This window comes from Ictalurus punctatus, chromosome 28 (assembly GCF_001660625.3).
Source record: "Ictalurus punctatus breed USDA103 chromosome 28, Coco_2.0, whole genome shotgun sequence".
NCBI classification, from domain to species: domain Eukaryota; kingdom Metazoa; phylum Chordata; class Actinopteri; order Siluriformes; family Ictaluridae; genus Ictalurus; species Ictalurus punctatus.
Window position 1 is genome coordinate 16,125,530 of NC_030443.2, and position 17,428 is coordinate 16,142,957.

At 39.5% G+C, this 17,428-nt stretch overlaps 1 protein-coding gene across 1 annotated transcript; it reads right to left on the reverse strand.

Moving 5' to 3' along the window:
• Nucleotides 1-958: 958 nt before the first annotated feature.
• slc25a46 (solute carrier family 25 member 46) lies at nt 959-16,576 on the reverse strand. The gene is made up of 8 exons (XM_017460384.3): nt 15,840-16,576; nt 13,197-13,239; nt 13,053-13,110; nt 11,537-11,614; nt 11,236-11,336; nt 8,257-8,313; nt 5,978-6,035; nt 959-3,658 (listed from the first exon to the last, which is right to left on the reverse strand). Exons 1-8 carry the CDS (start codon nt 16,093-16,095, stop codon nt 3,071-3,073), a joined length of 1,239 nt encoding a protein of 412 aa, XP_017315873.1. The 5' UTR covers nt 16,096-16,576; the 3' UTR covers nt 959-3,070.
• Nucleotides 16,577-17,428: the final 852 nt, after the last annotated feature.

The following is a 17,428-nucleotide window of genomic DNA, read 5'->3' on the forward strand; positions in this document are numbered from 1 at the left end:
AAAGACACATCACGATTAATGCCACAAAAAAATTTATAATCAGTATTAATATTTCATCGTGTGTTAATATAACAATGAGCCACATATTAAAATGATTGACATTAATATCCACCCCCCGACCATTTTATCAGAAACCCCTGCTCAGTCATGCAATTATCCAATCACCCAATCATATCGCAGCAGCACAGTGCATTAAATCATGCAGATGCTGATGATGATGTCAAACCTCAAGATGGATGGGCTACAACAGCAGAAAACCATGTCAGGTTCCACGCCTGCCATCCAAGAACAGGAATACGATGCTACAGTGGACACAGGATCACTGTTTAACATTATACAGATATCGCTTCGACTTGATCCAATCTTCAACCCTTGAGTCTGATGAACTGTAGCCTCGGGAGAAGAACCTGGTGTGATCATCTGCTCTTGTAGCCCATCCAGATGCTTTTCAGCTCACCGTGGTTGTTCCGAGAACGGTTATGAGTTACCGTAGCCTTCCTGTCAGCTCGAACCTGTCTAGCCAGGTTCTCCTCTGACCTCTCTCGTCAACAAAGCGTTTCCACCCACAGAAGTGCCGCTCACGTTTGTGTTTTTCGCACCGTTGTGTGTAAACCCCAGGGTAGTGGTCACCAACCCTGTTCCTGTCGATCTACCTTCATGAAGAACATAATCGTGCCCACTAAAACCGGCGTGTCAGATTTCAGTCGGAGATGAAACCTGCAGGAAAGTAGATCTCAAGGAACATCCCCCTGAGATCACCCCCTCCCCAAATTCTGATGTATGACGTGAACATTAACTGAAGCTCTTGGCCTGTTCTGCATGATTTTATCCATGGCGATGCTTCCAAGTGATCGTTTTATTGGATAATTACACGACTGAGCAGGTGTACAGAACGGTGTGTATAATTCAACAAAATATTACTCGTTTTCAATGAAAAAAGAACAATTCGACACGAACACAATTGCATACATTTTATTCGCAATCACAGTAGCCGTTACTTTACATATATATATATATTTTTATTCTAAGTGCAGCTAAAACATTTCATTTGCTTCCAAACAAAGTGCTGCTGTCAAAATTTGACACGATCACTATAATCAGTGCTGCTGCGATGTGGCGAGTTATACTGTACCCCTCGCAGTGAGGTGGCAGAAAGCAGATGGAAACGTTTTCACTAATTCACACATCATTACAAATATTCACCAGGGTGCAAATGACTAAATGACACTTTACAATTTATATATCGTTCATGTACTATTAATCTCTAGACACTGGTCCTGAAGAGTTTAGCAGTTGACTTTGTTTAACACCCCTGTGAAACGTGTGTGTGTGTGTGTGAAAACGAGAAAGCACATCTATGCAAGGCTGTGGAAATCCAGGATCTGAGTTTGTACAGAAAACGCTGTACTGTAGGCAGAGTGAGAGGAATTAGATTACATCAGTAAAGGAGGACCGTGAGAGTAGAAAGCTACACACACATAGCTGTGCTGATCGAGTAGAACAAATGACGTCTAGCCGTTTATTGAACAGGAAATCCTCAATCTAAAGGCTGCTTTCGCACTAGGCGTTTTTTTCCCCCTTCTCTCGACTTTCAGCGCGTCTTTCATACGCGATTCAACACTCGCTACACTCTTTGAAAAAAGGATTATTCATATTTATTTCATCGTAGCTTTTTTAAAAAAAGTTCCGGCTTGGAGTTCCGGTTTTGGCTCAGAGCGACGACAGAATCAGATTTTTTATTTTTAAGTTTTATGCGTTAATGGTCTGATGGAAACCATGGTATTTTTGGAAACAGGCAATCACGTTTGGGGCTTTCCCTTAGACAACTCAGTTCACTCATTTTTCCCTTTTCCCTCAGGGCAAAATGATCTGAACGTAATCTCTAATCTCTGTTGTAGTACTTATGTCAAAAACATCCTGGAAACTGCGTACCACACCGAAATCATTTTTACTACTATCAACTATAAATACAATCACATCAAGCACGTCATGTTTAATGGTGGAAAAGTGGTTCATTTAGTCATCTAATTGTGCTCCAGGGTCATACCGACGTGATCAGAATAAACGGATTATAAAGCACCGCTTCTGCTGAGATTTATTTTTCCTCCATCACAGTGGTTGTGGAAAAAAAGAAAAGAAAAGAAAAAAAACCCCCGCCCAAACCAATCCGGATGCAGCTTGTGGGGCGAACAGACATGTAGGACAGAGTGCTTGTATTGTTCTTATGTCATGTTCACACTAGAGAGACAAGTTTCACTTGTAGTTTCTCTTGTGGGTGTGTCCCTGTTGTCACTTTAGTCCTGATGAGATTATTAGTAGCTACGTAGCTTGTAAATGGAATTATTTAAACACATAAATAAAGCACTATAATCTGTGTTAAAACTGATGGATCGATTCACGTTATGTGTTAGACGTTCATACTATATTCGCTGACAGATTAGAAAAAACGGCCTCACGTTATTTGCTTATCTATACTCGCCAGAAGCTAGAACGATCTCTACCGAGCTTTATTTTTCTTTGTAATGTCCCTATACACGTTTGACGCGAGGAAAGATTAAACGTGAAACTAACTGCACGTAGGAACTATAGTCGTGGGAAAAAAAATCCATGCGCACCATAGGACAGGGTCTGAGGAATCCCTTTACTGCGTCGTATGTCATTTGCATAGAAGTGAGAACATCTCAGTTTAAATGTCAGTCTGTCGCTTGCGGCTGCCGGTGAAATCGCAGCACCTATGTCGTGTGGCGCTTCGTCACTGCTCGTGTGAACGTAGAGTAGGGTTACAGAGAGAATGAGAGGAGGTTTACGTACAATGTCACGTCACGTTTTACCGTTAACACAGTCTATACAGATAAGCTAGCAGATCAGTCTATCCAACCAGAACACAAAGGGGCGTGGTCAGCACTTTTTCTGTGGGAGGGAAAACAAGCACAATGTGAAAGCAGCCTAAATGATGTGTCATGCAAGCGCTTCCTGAAATAATAACGCAGTCTGATGAAATGAAGTGAGAAGAAAGGACCCGTGCATGGCATATTTTACATTGTAAACCCCCCCCCACACACACACCCCCTCAGGCATTTTGCAGCAGAGTTGAGTAAATCATCTTGGTGATCTGCAGCACTGTTGCGTGTAGTGAGTACTGGATCACGATGGTCCCGAAGCCCTTGTAGAAGCCCAGCGGACCCTCCTCGCGTCGTATCGCGTTTATGCAGTCCCTCATCCCCTCGTACTGAGAGTTAATAGGAAGCACCTCGAGGCCCTGGTCAGTGTTATCGATGATGGTGCGAGTTCCCTGAATGTGCAGCCGGTGCAGCACCGTCTCCAGAGGAAACAGTAGCACGTCGGCACACAGGTTGGCCACGAAGCTAGCGATCAGCTCTGGGAAATAGGCGTCTAGCATGTTCTGGACCGTCTCCTTGCCGAATTCGGTGCGTTTGGGTGACGTGCCGGTGCTGCCGCGACGACGGAGCACGTACAGCACTAGCTTCTGCACACTGGAACTTATGATGTAATGTAGGACGCCGTGCAGGACGGTAGGGAAAACCAGCGTCAACAGGGGAAGGAGGCGTTTACTGTGGGGCACGCCCAGACCCAAGACACGCCCCACGCCCTCCTTCACACAGTCCAGGATGCCCGGGTTGTCCCGAATGATCTCACTCTATAGGGAGGTGAAAAACACAACAGAAGCTCTAAAAATAATTCAAATAAGACGGTGCTTTTTTCACACTCTTGAATAATTATTTTTTAATTTCACGGTCAAAACTATGAAGCAGAAGTATTTTATTTTAAACAACAGACATCATAAATTAATCTAATTACTGTTTAAATATGTACCAATTTGCATACTTAAAAAATCCAGAAAAGATTTTCTTCTTCTTCAGTCTTTTAATGTTCTTAAAATTAGAATATGTATTATACTGTGCAGACTCTCAGAAGAGACGGACATTTACAGTAAAGCTTGTTCGACAATCTTTATTGTTTAATCAAAAACATACCATGCATTGTTATTAAAAGTGATGTTGTTACGGCAATGTTCGGTATATGAACATGGGTAGAAAAGGAAAACTTCATGAATGCATGTCAAATAGAAACTGAGATTCTTGCTTCTGAATATAGATTTAAAAAAAAAAAAAAATTTGAGGAAATGGTCTTAATAATGCGGTTTCCACTCTGGTAAATGCGGTTTATAAGGTTCACAAAGGAAATCGTTGTGTATCATAATGACAGAAATTAATATACAACCCACCGAGCACTTTATTATGAACACTACACTAATACTGGGTAGGGCCTGCATTTGCATTTTCATGGCATGGAGTCCACAAGATGTTGGAAACATTCCTTTGAGAATCTGGTCCATGTTGTTTCCTGCGAATTTTTCAGGTGCTCTTTCATGCTACGAATCTCCTGTTCTACCACATGCCAAACAGGTTCTATCGGACTCCGATCCGGCGACTGGAGAACACTGAACTCATTGTCATGTTCCTGAAACCAGTTTGAGACTGGAGACTTTTGCTTTGTGACCTGGTGCATTATCATGCTGGAAGTAGCCATTAGAATATTAAACATTCCCCACACCATTACACTACCTCCACCAGCCTGGACTGTTGACACAAGGCAGGTTGCATCCATGGATTCACGCTTTTGGTGCAAAATTCTGATCCTACCTTGGTAAATGGACTGCACTTATACAGCACTTTTATCCAATGCGCTTTACACTGTGTCTCATTCACCCATTCACACACACACCAATGGTAGCAGAGCTGCCATGCAAGGCGCTAACTTGCCATTGGGAGCAACTTGGGGTTCAGTGTCTTGCCCAAAAACACTTCGGCATGTGTAGTCATGTGGTCTGGGAATAGAACCGCCAAACCTACGACTAGTGGACAACCCGCTCTACCACCTGATCCACAGCCGCCCTCAGCAAAAATAGAGATTCATCAGACCAGGCCACGTTTTTCCAGTCTTCAACTGTCCAGAGTTGGTGAGCCTATACTCACTGCATCCTCAGCTTTCTGTTCTTCACTGACAGACGCAGAACCCGACATGGTCTCCTGCTGTTGTAGCCCATCCGCCTAAACGCTCGACGTGTTGTGTATACTGACATGCTTTTCTGCTCACCACAACTGTACAGAGTGATTATCTGAGTTAGAGTAGCCTTTCTATCAGTTTGAACCGGTCTAGCCATTCTCTGTAGACCTCTCTCATCAACAAGGCGTTACTGTCCCTCACTGGATGTTTTTCCTTTATTACACCATTCTGAGTAAACTCTAGGGACTCTTGCGTGTGAAAATCTCATGAGATCAACAGTTATAGAAACACTTAAACCAGCCCACCTGGCGCCAACATTCATACCACAGTCAAAACCACCGAGATCACATATATACACCCCCCCCCCCATTCTGATGACTGATGTGAACATTACCGGCAGCTCTTGACCTGTATCTGCATGATTTCATCCGTTGCACTGCTGCTACATGATTGGCTGATCAGACAATTGCATGAATGAGTGAATTAGGTGTTCCTAATAAAGTGTGCAATAAAGATATATGATATGGAGTGTATATAAAAACAGCTATTTTTAATATTCCTGATAATATGAAACAATCATATTTTGATATTTTTTTATTACTATCGTCTAGAAGATGATATGATACAGATGCTTCTTTTTTTTAAATTTAATCTGAAAAATGATTTGTTTCCATCTGTATCGGTTAGATTAAAACTGTAGAGATTTATATAAGATCGTATACAAAGAAAAACCTGCATATAATTAAGCCTTGTGTTTGTGTTCAATGCAACTCAAATACCAAATTATATATATATATATATATATATATATATATATATATATTCACACACATATATATTTTATTCTCATCCTTGTATATGCAATGTAAATGATTTATTCTAAATAACTCTCATGCACATGTGTTCATACTTATCACTTAATAAATCTAGATTTAAGATTGACACTGACCTGGACAGTTTCAATGAGGCTTGCTGAGTAAAACGGCAATGCGATCACATGTGTTAAACTGAAAAAAAGGGAAAAGAAAAAAACACTCTTGCTCAAAACCATTAAACAGACAGAGATAAGAGGTCAAGTGCTAGAAATTCCCTCTACACAAACTCAACACTTGACTAAATCCCAAACAGCACTGAGCAAGCGAGTTTTCTTTAGAATTTCACACACAGAGAAGTCAGGAAAGTGGATAAGCATTAGTACAATAAATGATTAAAAAAAAAAAAAAAAAAAACATGACGCAGATAAGATCAAAATTTTAAAGTCACTAACACCAAGAGGTGAGTGAAATGGCTAAATTCTTACGATACGAGATCTGTTATCATGGGGAGTTTTTAATATTACACTTGTGATATAACCTAAGCTATTTTTGATGCTCGGGTGCATCGTCACACTAACTGGAACTCTAAGCATGTATTAGTCACATCAGTGCTTTCATCTCAGTGTAGTTTACAACAGAAAATGCTCTAAACATAAGCACTCGAAGGTGTATGATAAGGACAAATCCAGCGTAGACCAAAGTTTGAAGGAAGAAAGGTCACGAACGCAGAGGTGCTCGAAAAACAGGTCGCAATCTACAGCTAGGACTTTTACGGTCCGAGATTCTCACGGAGTCTAAAATGACCACTATTTCACAGTAATGCTTATTTTATTTAAAAGGGATATTGATTACAAAAACAAAACCATTCCGTGCATGCAGAATATAAAACAAAGGAGACGTATGGATTTCCTGCGTACTACTTACACTTCGTTTGAAGAAAAACCTATTTTGTCCTTTATTAAAAGCAATTGCCGTGGCTATGCTTGAACATTAGTAGGTCACATGACCATAACTTGAAGATACTGTAGGCTTTACTTGTGCTATGAATTGAATTACGTACCTAAAACGCCCAAAGGTGTTGATTCTCTGACACGTTCTTTTAAAGTCTGTCGTGTGTACATTACATTATTGTTCTGCGTTTAAACCTGACCAAGGCTTGGTTTTGAACACTTTCTTGATCAGTGTCTCTAGACTGAAGAAAAAGCACAAAACAACTTTTCCTACAGGATATAATGATTTTTTTTTTTTTTTTTAACTATTATGTCAGTTCAGATGGGATATACAGTGATGCTTGAAAGTTTGTGAACCCTTTAGAATTTTCTAGATTTCTGCATAAATATGACCAACATGATCCTAAAAGTCCTAAAAGAGAACCTAATTAAACAAATGAGACAAAAATGTTATACTCTGTCATTTATTTATTGAGGAAAATGATCCAATATCATACATATCTGTGAGTGACGTACAAAAGTATGTGAACCTTTGCTTTCAGTAGCTGGTGTGACCCCCTTGTGCAGCAATAATTGCAACTAAACGTTCCCGGTTATTTCCTGTCGGTCACTCCTGCACATCGGCTTGGAGGAATTTGAGCCTCAGTACAGAACAGCTTCAACTCTGGGATGTTGGTGGGTTTCCTCATATGAACTCCTTGCTTCAGGTCCTTCCACAACATTTCTACTGGATTAAGGTCAGGACTTTGACTTGGCCGTTCCAAAAAAGAAAATCCTAAAGGGTTCATAAACTTTCAAGCACCACTGTATATTTCCTTGTTGTGGTCATTTTATAGAACTTCAAATATGGCGTAATCTTTACTGACATGATAGGACTAAAATCCCATATCATAGATCATAATTACATTCCTCCACCTCCTCGTGTAAAACTAATCCAGCCTGAATAGGGCTCTAGAAAGCTAATTTTTGGGACGGACAAAATCTTTTTTTTGTTGCGTAAAATCTCTTATACTGTCAGTTTTTATCATATTGTTGTTATAATCTGACAGAGAGAATGGACGGCAATGCTGTCCACAGGGATACCGTCACCACCAACAAGCAACAAGAAATAACCTTAAAATATACTTCAAACAGGAAGGAAGTTCAAGTTCCAAAATCTAATCAATTCATCTGCTGGTTACAATGATGACTCCATATCAATTCTACAACCAATCAACCACTCGTTCTTGAGATATCATGCTAACGATTTCTCGAATTGGCACGCAGATGGACGCACATCCCGAAAACATAACAGACGGGAAATAAGTCATCGGTGACGAAGACATCTGATCAGACGCCATGACTAACTGTGCACCGTAAAAAAAAAAAACCTACGTACAGAGTCAATCTTAATGTACTACAATTCTCCCAAAGATCATATCAAAATGTTAGAAATGATGAATTATGTTTTTGAAATACCTTACCCTTTCAGAATAAAGTGGCCTGCGATTTGTTTGGGATTCCATCTGTGTGGCAGCTCCCTGTGTGTGTGGGGGAGGGGAAAAAAAAATCTTCAGTGTCTCCAAATTGGATAAAGTTAATATATTAATCTGTAACAACTGTGTAAATATTAAAATTCAGATTTCCTTAAAATAGAAACAAAATAAAAGACATTTCCACAATAAACAGTATGTCATATGTTATATACAGTGGATATATATATATACAGTGAGGGAAAAAAGTATTTGATCCCCTGCTGATTTTGTACGTTTGCCCACTGACAAAGAAATGATCAGTCTATAATTTTAAATGGTAGTTGTATTTGAACAGTGAGAGCCAGAATAACAACAAGAAAATCCAGAAAAACGCATGTCAAAAATTGTATAAATTAATTTGCATTTTAATGAGGGAAAAAGTATTTGACCCCCTCTCAATCAGAAAGATTTCTGGCTCCCAGGTGTCTTTTATACAGGTAACGAGCTGAGATTAGGAGCACTCCCTTTAAGAGCGTGCTCCTAATCTCAGTTTGTTACCTGTATAAAAGACACCTGTCCACAGAAGCAATCAATCAGTCAGATTCCAAACTCTCCACCATGGCCAAGACCAAAGAGCTCTCCAAGGATGTCAGGGACAAGACTGTAGACCTACACAAGTCTGGAATGGGCTACAAGACCATTGCCAAGCAGCTTGGTGAGAAGGGGACAACAGTTGGTGCGATTATTCGCAAATGGAAGAAGCACAAAAAAACTGTCAATCTCCCTCAGCCTGGGGCTCCATGCAAGATCTCACCTCGTGGAGTTGCAGTGATCATGAGAACAGTGAGGAATTAGCCCAGAACTACACGGGAGGATCTTGTCAATGATCTCAAGGCAGCTGGGACCATAGTCACCAAGAAAACAATTGGTAACACACTACGCCGTGAAGGACTGAAATCCTGCAGCGCCCGCAAGGTCCGCTGCTCAAGAAAGCACATATACATGCCCGTCTGAAGTTTGCCAATGAACATCTGAATGATTCAGAGGACAACTGGGTGAAAGTGTTGTAGTCAGATGAGACCAAAATGGAGCTCTTTGGCATCAACTCAACTCGCCGTGTTTGGAGGAGGAGGAATGCTGCCTGTGACCCCTGGAACACCATCACCACCGTCAAACATGGAGGTGGAAACATTATGCTTTGGGGGTTTTTTTGGGGGGGCCAAGGCAACAAAGGAGTGGCTCAAGAAGAAGCACATTAAGGTCCTGGAGTGACCTAGGCAGTCTCCAGACCTAAATCCCATAGAAAATCTGTGGAGAGAGCTGAAGGTTCGAGTTGCCAAACGCCAGCCTCGAAACCTTAATGATTTGGAGAAGATCTGCAAAGAGGAGTGGGACAAAATCCCTCCTGAGATGTGTGCAAACCTGGTGGCCAACTACAAGAAACGTCTGACCTCTGTGATTGCCAACAAGGGTTTTTAAACCAAGTACTAAGTCATGTTTTGCAGAGGGGTCAAATACTTATTTCCCTCATTAAAATGCAAATTAATTTATACAATTTTTGACATGCGTTTTTCTGGATTTTCTTGTTGTTATTCTGTCTCTTACTGTTCAAATAAATCTACCATTAAAATTATAGACTGATCATTTCTTTGTCAGTGGGCAAACGTACAAAATCAGCAGGGGATCAAATACTTTTTTCCCTCACTGTATATATATATATATAAGTCTACACACCCCTGTTAAAATTTTCACAGGGGTGTGTAGACTTTATTTGTTTGTTTGTTTATTTATTTATCTGCTGTAGTTTTGCTAACAACCTGCCAGCAAAACAGTGGTGTTGTGTTAAGAAAACACGTCATTCGATGTCAACAAAAAACAAACAAACATATATTTCACACGGAAAGGAGAAAAATATTGCAAAAAATAAACAAAATCAACAAAAAAAAAAATTCTATCACAATATCCACAACATCTCAGAAAAGCGCATTGTGACATAATTCATAACGATATGGATATTATAGCATCGTATCACCTAGCCAAAGAACGTAAACTGATCACGATACCCGCAAGTTGCACACATTAACAGTATGTTCATTATGGTGGATGATTTTGGAAAGAGCCTAGGGGTAACCTTGTTTTCCTAAGATGTGCATCAAAATAAACTGGGAGGCAAAATTTGTTACGTTATAATAATAAGCGGGTCCTCCATTTATTTATGTATTTATTTGGATCATAGAGACCACAGTCCCGCCCACTTGATTTCTGTTGGCTCACAAATCCAAGATTTGCAAAATCCCAGGTCAAAGTTTACCCAGAACTTTCCCAATTTCCATGTCCTTTCCCCTTCAAGTAGTCTTCAGGTGTCTCCTGTAACGACGTAGCAAGGACTCAAAAATGTGCAAATGCTACAGATTAAACCGTAACTGTTGGCACCTCTGCCAATGTGTTCGTTAGTTATAAGCAAGATAGAAAATCTCGAGTTTGACAAGACAGCAATTTCCAGTCGGTTTAGGTTTTCATGTGTTTAAACATATAGAATAATGACAATATTATTTGACCACTATGCCACTGGAAACACTGGAGAAAAAAAAAAAAAAAAAAAAGAGTTAGAAATGCCAGCACTGTCAGTATGATATTTTGTAACAAATTTTGTTGTTTTATTTACAAAATATAAGCAAAATGGTAGCTTATTTTAATACTCTAGACTCAACCAGATACCCTGTAAACCTTTTAAGCAAGCTTTCTGTAAAAAATAAATAAAAATCACACATAACCACATTCAGATAATATGTCAGAAATTGTGGTCTAGTGCTATAATAAGGAACCTGTAGAATTCACGGCCTCATGTATGACACTCTTTGTCTGAGTTGCACACTTCCATTTGACTCAGCATCAGATAACTACTACCTAAAAACAAGGGGGGGATTCCTGAGGTGACAGAGGGATCAACAGATCACCACCACAAGGTGAAAAACAGATATTATTTGCCTTGGCAAAGGGGTGCACTCGCTGATGATGCCCTCTGTCCCGAGTGTCACTCCCTGGACCACGAAAGTGCTTCCCATCCCTTTCCATAAAGCCTTTGGACCCTGCACACAGAGAGAGAGAGAGAGAGAGAGAGAGAGAGAGAGAGGAGAATTGAGACGTTGCCAAGCTTCACGTTTCAGATCTCCAGTGCTATCAATAAAGTTCAGGTTCCAGAGGCTCTTATTAAAGATAAAAGTCAGGAACCATACTATAATCAGATGAATTGTGGACATACTGAAAGCCATCATGAAGCCTTCATTACCTGAGTTTTGGAGACGTTGTACATCACATTAAGAGCTGTTAAAGGTGACAGGTGGTAACATCTGGCGTGGTAATTCACCTGAGACACATCATCAAGAAAGCAATATATATATATATATATATATATAACAGTTTGATTAATTAAACTGCATTAACTTGATCTTTCTTTTAAACTTTTGAAACCTACACCTAATGAACTGATAAACACCACAAACTTTAAATATACACATGCATCTCTCCGAACTTGGTTTTTATCTCTATATATCAGTTTAAACAACTAAACCGTCAACTTCGGTCTTATATAAACCGACAATTAAATGAGGCTTTAAAACAAAAGTTTGCACACCCTTATTTCACGATGATGAAACCAACAAAACATTTCATGCACCACAGAGGCATGAGCTTTAAAATATTACACTGCAAATAAATAACAGCTCAGGAAGTGAAATTCTCTCGAACATAGTCGAATTCATCCAGTTTTTCCTATTATAAAATTACAATAAACCTTATATAAGAATTCTGTGTTATTAACGTCTATTTCTAGATCTTTTTTAAGCTTGATAATTATGGCACAATGCACGTTCCTGGCATAGAGCAGGAATCTTAATGTTCAGTACTTCTCCAGTATAATCCTGTCTCCGTGATTCATCACAGAAACTAGTAGCTAATCTCAATGTCTATTAATAGATCTTTTTTAAGCTTTAAATTTTCTTATTCTATTGACATATAATTTTGCATATTCCTAGAAATGTATTGCTCAACAGAATTAGTGAGATGATCTGCCTTTATAGCAAGAAATTAGTTTTTAAAAAATGTCTAGAAATAAGTTTAATAATGTTACATTTGGTTTTCTTGTAATCTTATAATAGGAAACACTTGATAAATTGGACTATATTCAAGATTACATTAAATAGATATTTTCAGATGATGTCATTTCAGGTTTCCTGCTATTTGTGTCTGCTTTATTTTTGTGTATCTGTGATGTCCTTCTGGGGTTTTTTATTTTCCCAGTTATATTTCTTTCCTTCTCGAGGTCATGTCTATGCGTAGGTGTTTCTTCCATTTCTGGTAGTTTTCTCTGTTGGTACTGGTCGCCCCAAACGCTCTAATATCTTTTTATCTCTGCTGCTTTATCTCTGTAAAAGGTCAATATACTGTTTTTTTATTTCCCCACAGGTCTTTAGATTCTTTTCTAAATCCCAATGACTCTTACAGCAAGCTGATTCAAAGTTGAAATAAGATGTAAATGAGTTAATGTGCTGACTAATGTTCGTTTGTTCCGTAAGCAGGTATTCCACAGGAAAACACCATTCATGACCACGCTTCTGGTTTGCAGATAAGCTGCAGAGCAAAACAAGGGGCGTGCAAACTTTTGCAGTCGACGATGCAATGATTACAAAAGTACGTATTACATTAGTGTAGATCCATCATATTTAAAAAAACAAACAAACAAACAAACATTTGTTTATGTGACGAACGTGTACTATTATCCATCTTTCGTTTCAGTTCAGGTTTACCTGGCACTGCCGCCGAAACACAATGCACGGGTGGGCTAGAACATTTTCTGTAAAGAGGCTGAACAAAAACAAAACAAACAAAACAGTTTGTTAAAAAAAAATAAATACTCTTTAGACAAACTGTGTGTAGAAGGTATACACTACCTTGCAAGACCAATCCCAAACCCAGCAAATCTGTTCAACTGATCTGAAAGTAGAAAAGAGATAGAAGAAGAAGAAGTAAATCACACAATTTGCGTCAGTATAAAAGACGTTGCCGTTGACTGGGAAGATTTCACACAACAAGTAGCAATCACGTTAATGTGAAGGAACTTCCTAAAGTTCTCTTCGACAACATTATTAAACGACAGTCGAATGGAAAAACCTATAGAGCTTCAGCAAAGAACGTTAAACATCCCTGTCAGTACTGCTATTTCCATAATATGCACGTGAAAAGTTCATGGAACCATAACTACTCGTTCTTCAGGCAGGTGCGTCACGCAAGGTTTCACAGCATGCTCGCAGACTAATGATCAGGATCGGACAGAAGCCCGCAGTCACTTGAAAGGAGTTGCAGGACCACCTGAAAGCAGCAGGAACAACAGGTACACAGAGAACAATGAACTGCGCTGCAATCATCTCCGTTTCTACACCTCGCGCTAAACACCTCGGCTACGAACGAGGCACGGAGACAGAGACGCACGCTCCAAACGAGCCCTGGAACAAAAATAAGACTCTTTTGGTAATAATTCTCCGTCTCATCATGGAGAAAGAAGGGTTGCGCGTATGATCCCGAGAACACCATAGCTACAGTGAAATACGGAGGTCTGAGCTTCATCGTATGGGGTTGCTTCTCTCATATGTCATACGGGGACATTATGTATCATCGAAGGAAAGATGAACGGAGCGATGTACGGTAGCATATTAGAGGAGAATAGAACCTCATAGACCAAGCAAGTGAATAGGGGAAGAAGATGGATGTTTCGACAAGTCAATCACCCCAAACATACTGTACAGCCATAATTAATTCAATGCTGGTCTCTACAAAAGAAGATAGAGGTGCTTGCATGGTCTAGCCTGACTTTTTGAACTTGCCAGTCTATCAGAAGGATCCTTGCAACCTTGACGAGTTGAAGACTGTTTGACAAGAGGAATGGGCCAAAACTCATCCACAATGCTGCAAAAAGATAATTACTTTCTACCATAGACATCCTGAAGCTGTAATAGCAAACAATTGCATTTTTGGTGTCTGCATACTTTTTCCCCCCTGTATCAGATTCCCTTTTTTTTTTTTTAAACATATCTTTTATTTATGCTTATGAATACAACTTAAATTTGAAGTGAATTTGAATACTCCCCCCATCACTTTTGAAGAATGAGGAATGTTTGTGTGGAACAGCTGTGCAGATGTTTGAGTTAAAACAAAACAAAGTGACGAACGTCTCCTCGCGATATTCCTCAAGATATTCTGTCCAACAACTGTTTACACTGTCCAACACACAGCTGGACTCAGATATTCATTTGGATGAGTCAAGCCTTGGTAAACATCCCATTTAAAGCTTGAATATATTTTATTAAATGCCAAAAGGGCATAAGAAAAGTCCAGAAAGGTCATTCATTATTCATTATTTATATTCGGTTATCAAATTTCTAGATTGTATCTTATGATGTATTTAGGGAAGAGTGCATGTTTTTAGAAGGAGGAACTCCTTTCGGTCTAATAAAATTTCTCAGACTGACTAATAATCACAGCACATCTTGTGTTTCGTGAATGTAATTATTAGCCAAATATGTACTTTTATATTGATCTATTTTGAGCGTTTTGGAACTGGAGCCTATCCCAGGTACACTGGGCATGAGGTGTGTAGAAACTCTTAATTAAAACCATAAAAGACCCTTTTATTGTCCAATGAACCCATAAAGAATCTTTGAAGAACCCATTTTCGTGGTTTACAGATGTTCTTTCCGGCACACCATACACACACACTTTGCACCAACAGTGTGTAAAGCCTGACTGAGCTGCGTTTGTGCAAGCCGATGTTCCTTTCGACCATTCTATTGATGCTCCCATCAGCCAATCACTGATCTCCACTGATCCCATCAACCAATCACCACTGTTCTCAATGACCAATCACTGACCACCGGTGTTTCCGATGACCAATCACTGATCCCTTCGGCCAATCACTGATTACCACTGTATCCAATGACCAATCACTCGTCACCATTATTTGACCCACCAGCACACGACTTTCTTCTTTGTTTTAAACTCTCTTTTTCACTATAATTAGAAGAAATAAAAGTGAGTTATGGGTGGCACAGCAGTATCGGTGGATCGTTGCTCTAAATTGTGAACGAACATGTGAACAGCGTTCCTGGAATAAGCTCCAGATCAACCCCGACCAGAATAAAGCACTTACTGAAGATAAATGAATGAATGAATGAATGAGTTATTCTTCTTCACAAAACCATTTTCATGCATATCTATATCTCTAATACCCACTACTTCATTTGGCCTCCTTTTGTTTGCGTTCTTGATAGAAATTATGGTATTTTATAAATATATACATAGTTTGTGGTGCCATGAGCAAAGACTTCTTCCTTCTATAAGAAATTATAAAAGTTATAATCTATTAGTTTCTGGTTCAACTTTACTGTATTCTGTCTTCATTAAATCTTTACTTTTTGATATGTAAATGAGCACGACGCCTCAATGAATATGCAAATGAGCCTGATCTAAGGCGGGATCTGTGGTATTTATTTATCGCACACAATGCAAGGGGAGAGTCCAGTCTTTCACTCCTGACATACCGGACGGTGGAGAAGCAGCCGACTGAAACTCGTCTCCGGCCCCGGGGGCTGCAGGAGCCGCTTCAGACTGCGGCGTGCTGTCCCCATAGTGCAGGTTTCTGCTCCCGGGGATGTCCGGAGGCGTGGTGACCCAGTGCTGCAGATCAGTGTTGGATGAACTGTTAAACGACCTTCCCGAATAGCCTCCGCCGTATGACGGCTCCTCCCTGCCTCTGTAACCTAACCCGTCGAAGCTGTCTGGGCGTCGGGAAGTCATGTTTATGGGGAAACAGTGGGATGAGCGGAAAAAAATACGTTTGTCCTCTTTAACACATGTACAAACGAAACATTTCAAAGCTACAAAGATCTCCAGTCGTCTGGTGCTGTTCCCCTGATAAGAGCAGTGCTTCTCTAGCAAAACAACTCGGGATTTAGCTAGCTAGCTAGCTAGCTAAGTGAACGGCAACCTTTGACTTTCTACGCTACTTCCGGGTGCGCTGTGGCCTTCTGGGATATGAGATCCTAGTGTTGCCAGATCGGTAGTTTTCTCGTTTTTGGTGTAAAAAATTAATCAGGTATATATAAAATAAATATCGTTCCCTGCGATGGATTGGCACCCTGTCCAGGGTGTACTCCGCCTTGTGCCCGATGCTCCCTGGGATAGGCTCCAGGTTCCCCGTGACCCTGAAAAGGATAAGCGGTATAGAAGATGGATCGAGGGATATAAAATAAATACAGTACTAGTCAAAAGTTTAGACACTGGAATAAAGTTGGTTTGACGTTGGACGTTCGATATTCGCAGATAGGCGGAAATTAAGGGACCGTCTCTAAAGTTACATACGACATTGTTAAACACGTATATATGACTTACAGTCATATAACCAACTGTAAAGTGTTCATCTAGGTGTCAGCTATAATGCAAACCTCTTAGAATTTTGATATTTATTAAAATAAGCTATTAAATCATATGTAAATATCGCCATGTATTTTATTACTGCATGGGCTCATACACAAAATAGCCATAATTTAAAGCTCAATAGCATTTGAAGGAAATGATGTACAGTCACACATCCAACTGGAAAGTGTTCATGTACATGTACATGTAAGTGTTCATTATAGTTCATGTAGCTATAATGTACACCTTTTAGATTTCTGATATTTATTCAAATAAACCATTAAATCATATGTAAATATTGCCATGTATTTCACTACTGCATGGGCTCATACATAAAATATGCCATAATTTAAAGCTCAATAGCATTTGAAGGGAATGATGTACAGTCACACATCCAACTGGAAAGTGCTCATCTAAATGTCAGGTATGACGCACACCTTTTAGATTTTTGATTTTATTAAAATAAGCTATTAAATCATATGTAAATTAGATATGAATTTCACTACAGAATGGGCGCATACACAAAATATACCATAATTTAAAGCTCAATAGTATTTGAAGGGTGTTCATATTCGAACACTTTAAAGTTGGTTTTGTGACTGTACATCATTCCCTTCAAATGCTATTGAGCTTTAAATTATGGTATATTTCGTGTACATTTTGTGTATATTTTGTGTGTGAATATCGAACGTCCAACGTCAAACCAACTTTATTC

Excerpts from the sequence above, each read along its gene's own strand:
- slc25a46 (XM_017460384.3), bottom strand. The coding sequence starts at position 16,095 with ATGACTTCCCGACGCCCAGACAGCTTCGACGGGTTAGGTTACAGAGGC. Across the intron at positions 13,111-13,196 it reads TTTGGGATTGGTCTTGCAAG|CCTCTTTACAGAAAATGTTC; the intron begins GTAGTGTATACC and ends GTTTTTGTTCAG. Across the intron at positions 3,659-5,977 it reads GCCTCATTGAAACTGTCCAG|AGTGAGATCATTCGGGACAA; the intron begins GTCAGTGTCAAT and ends ACCTCCCTATAG.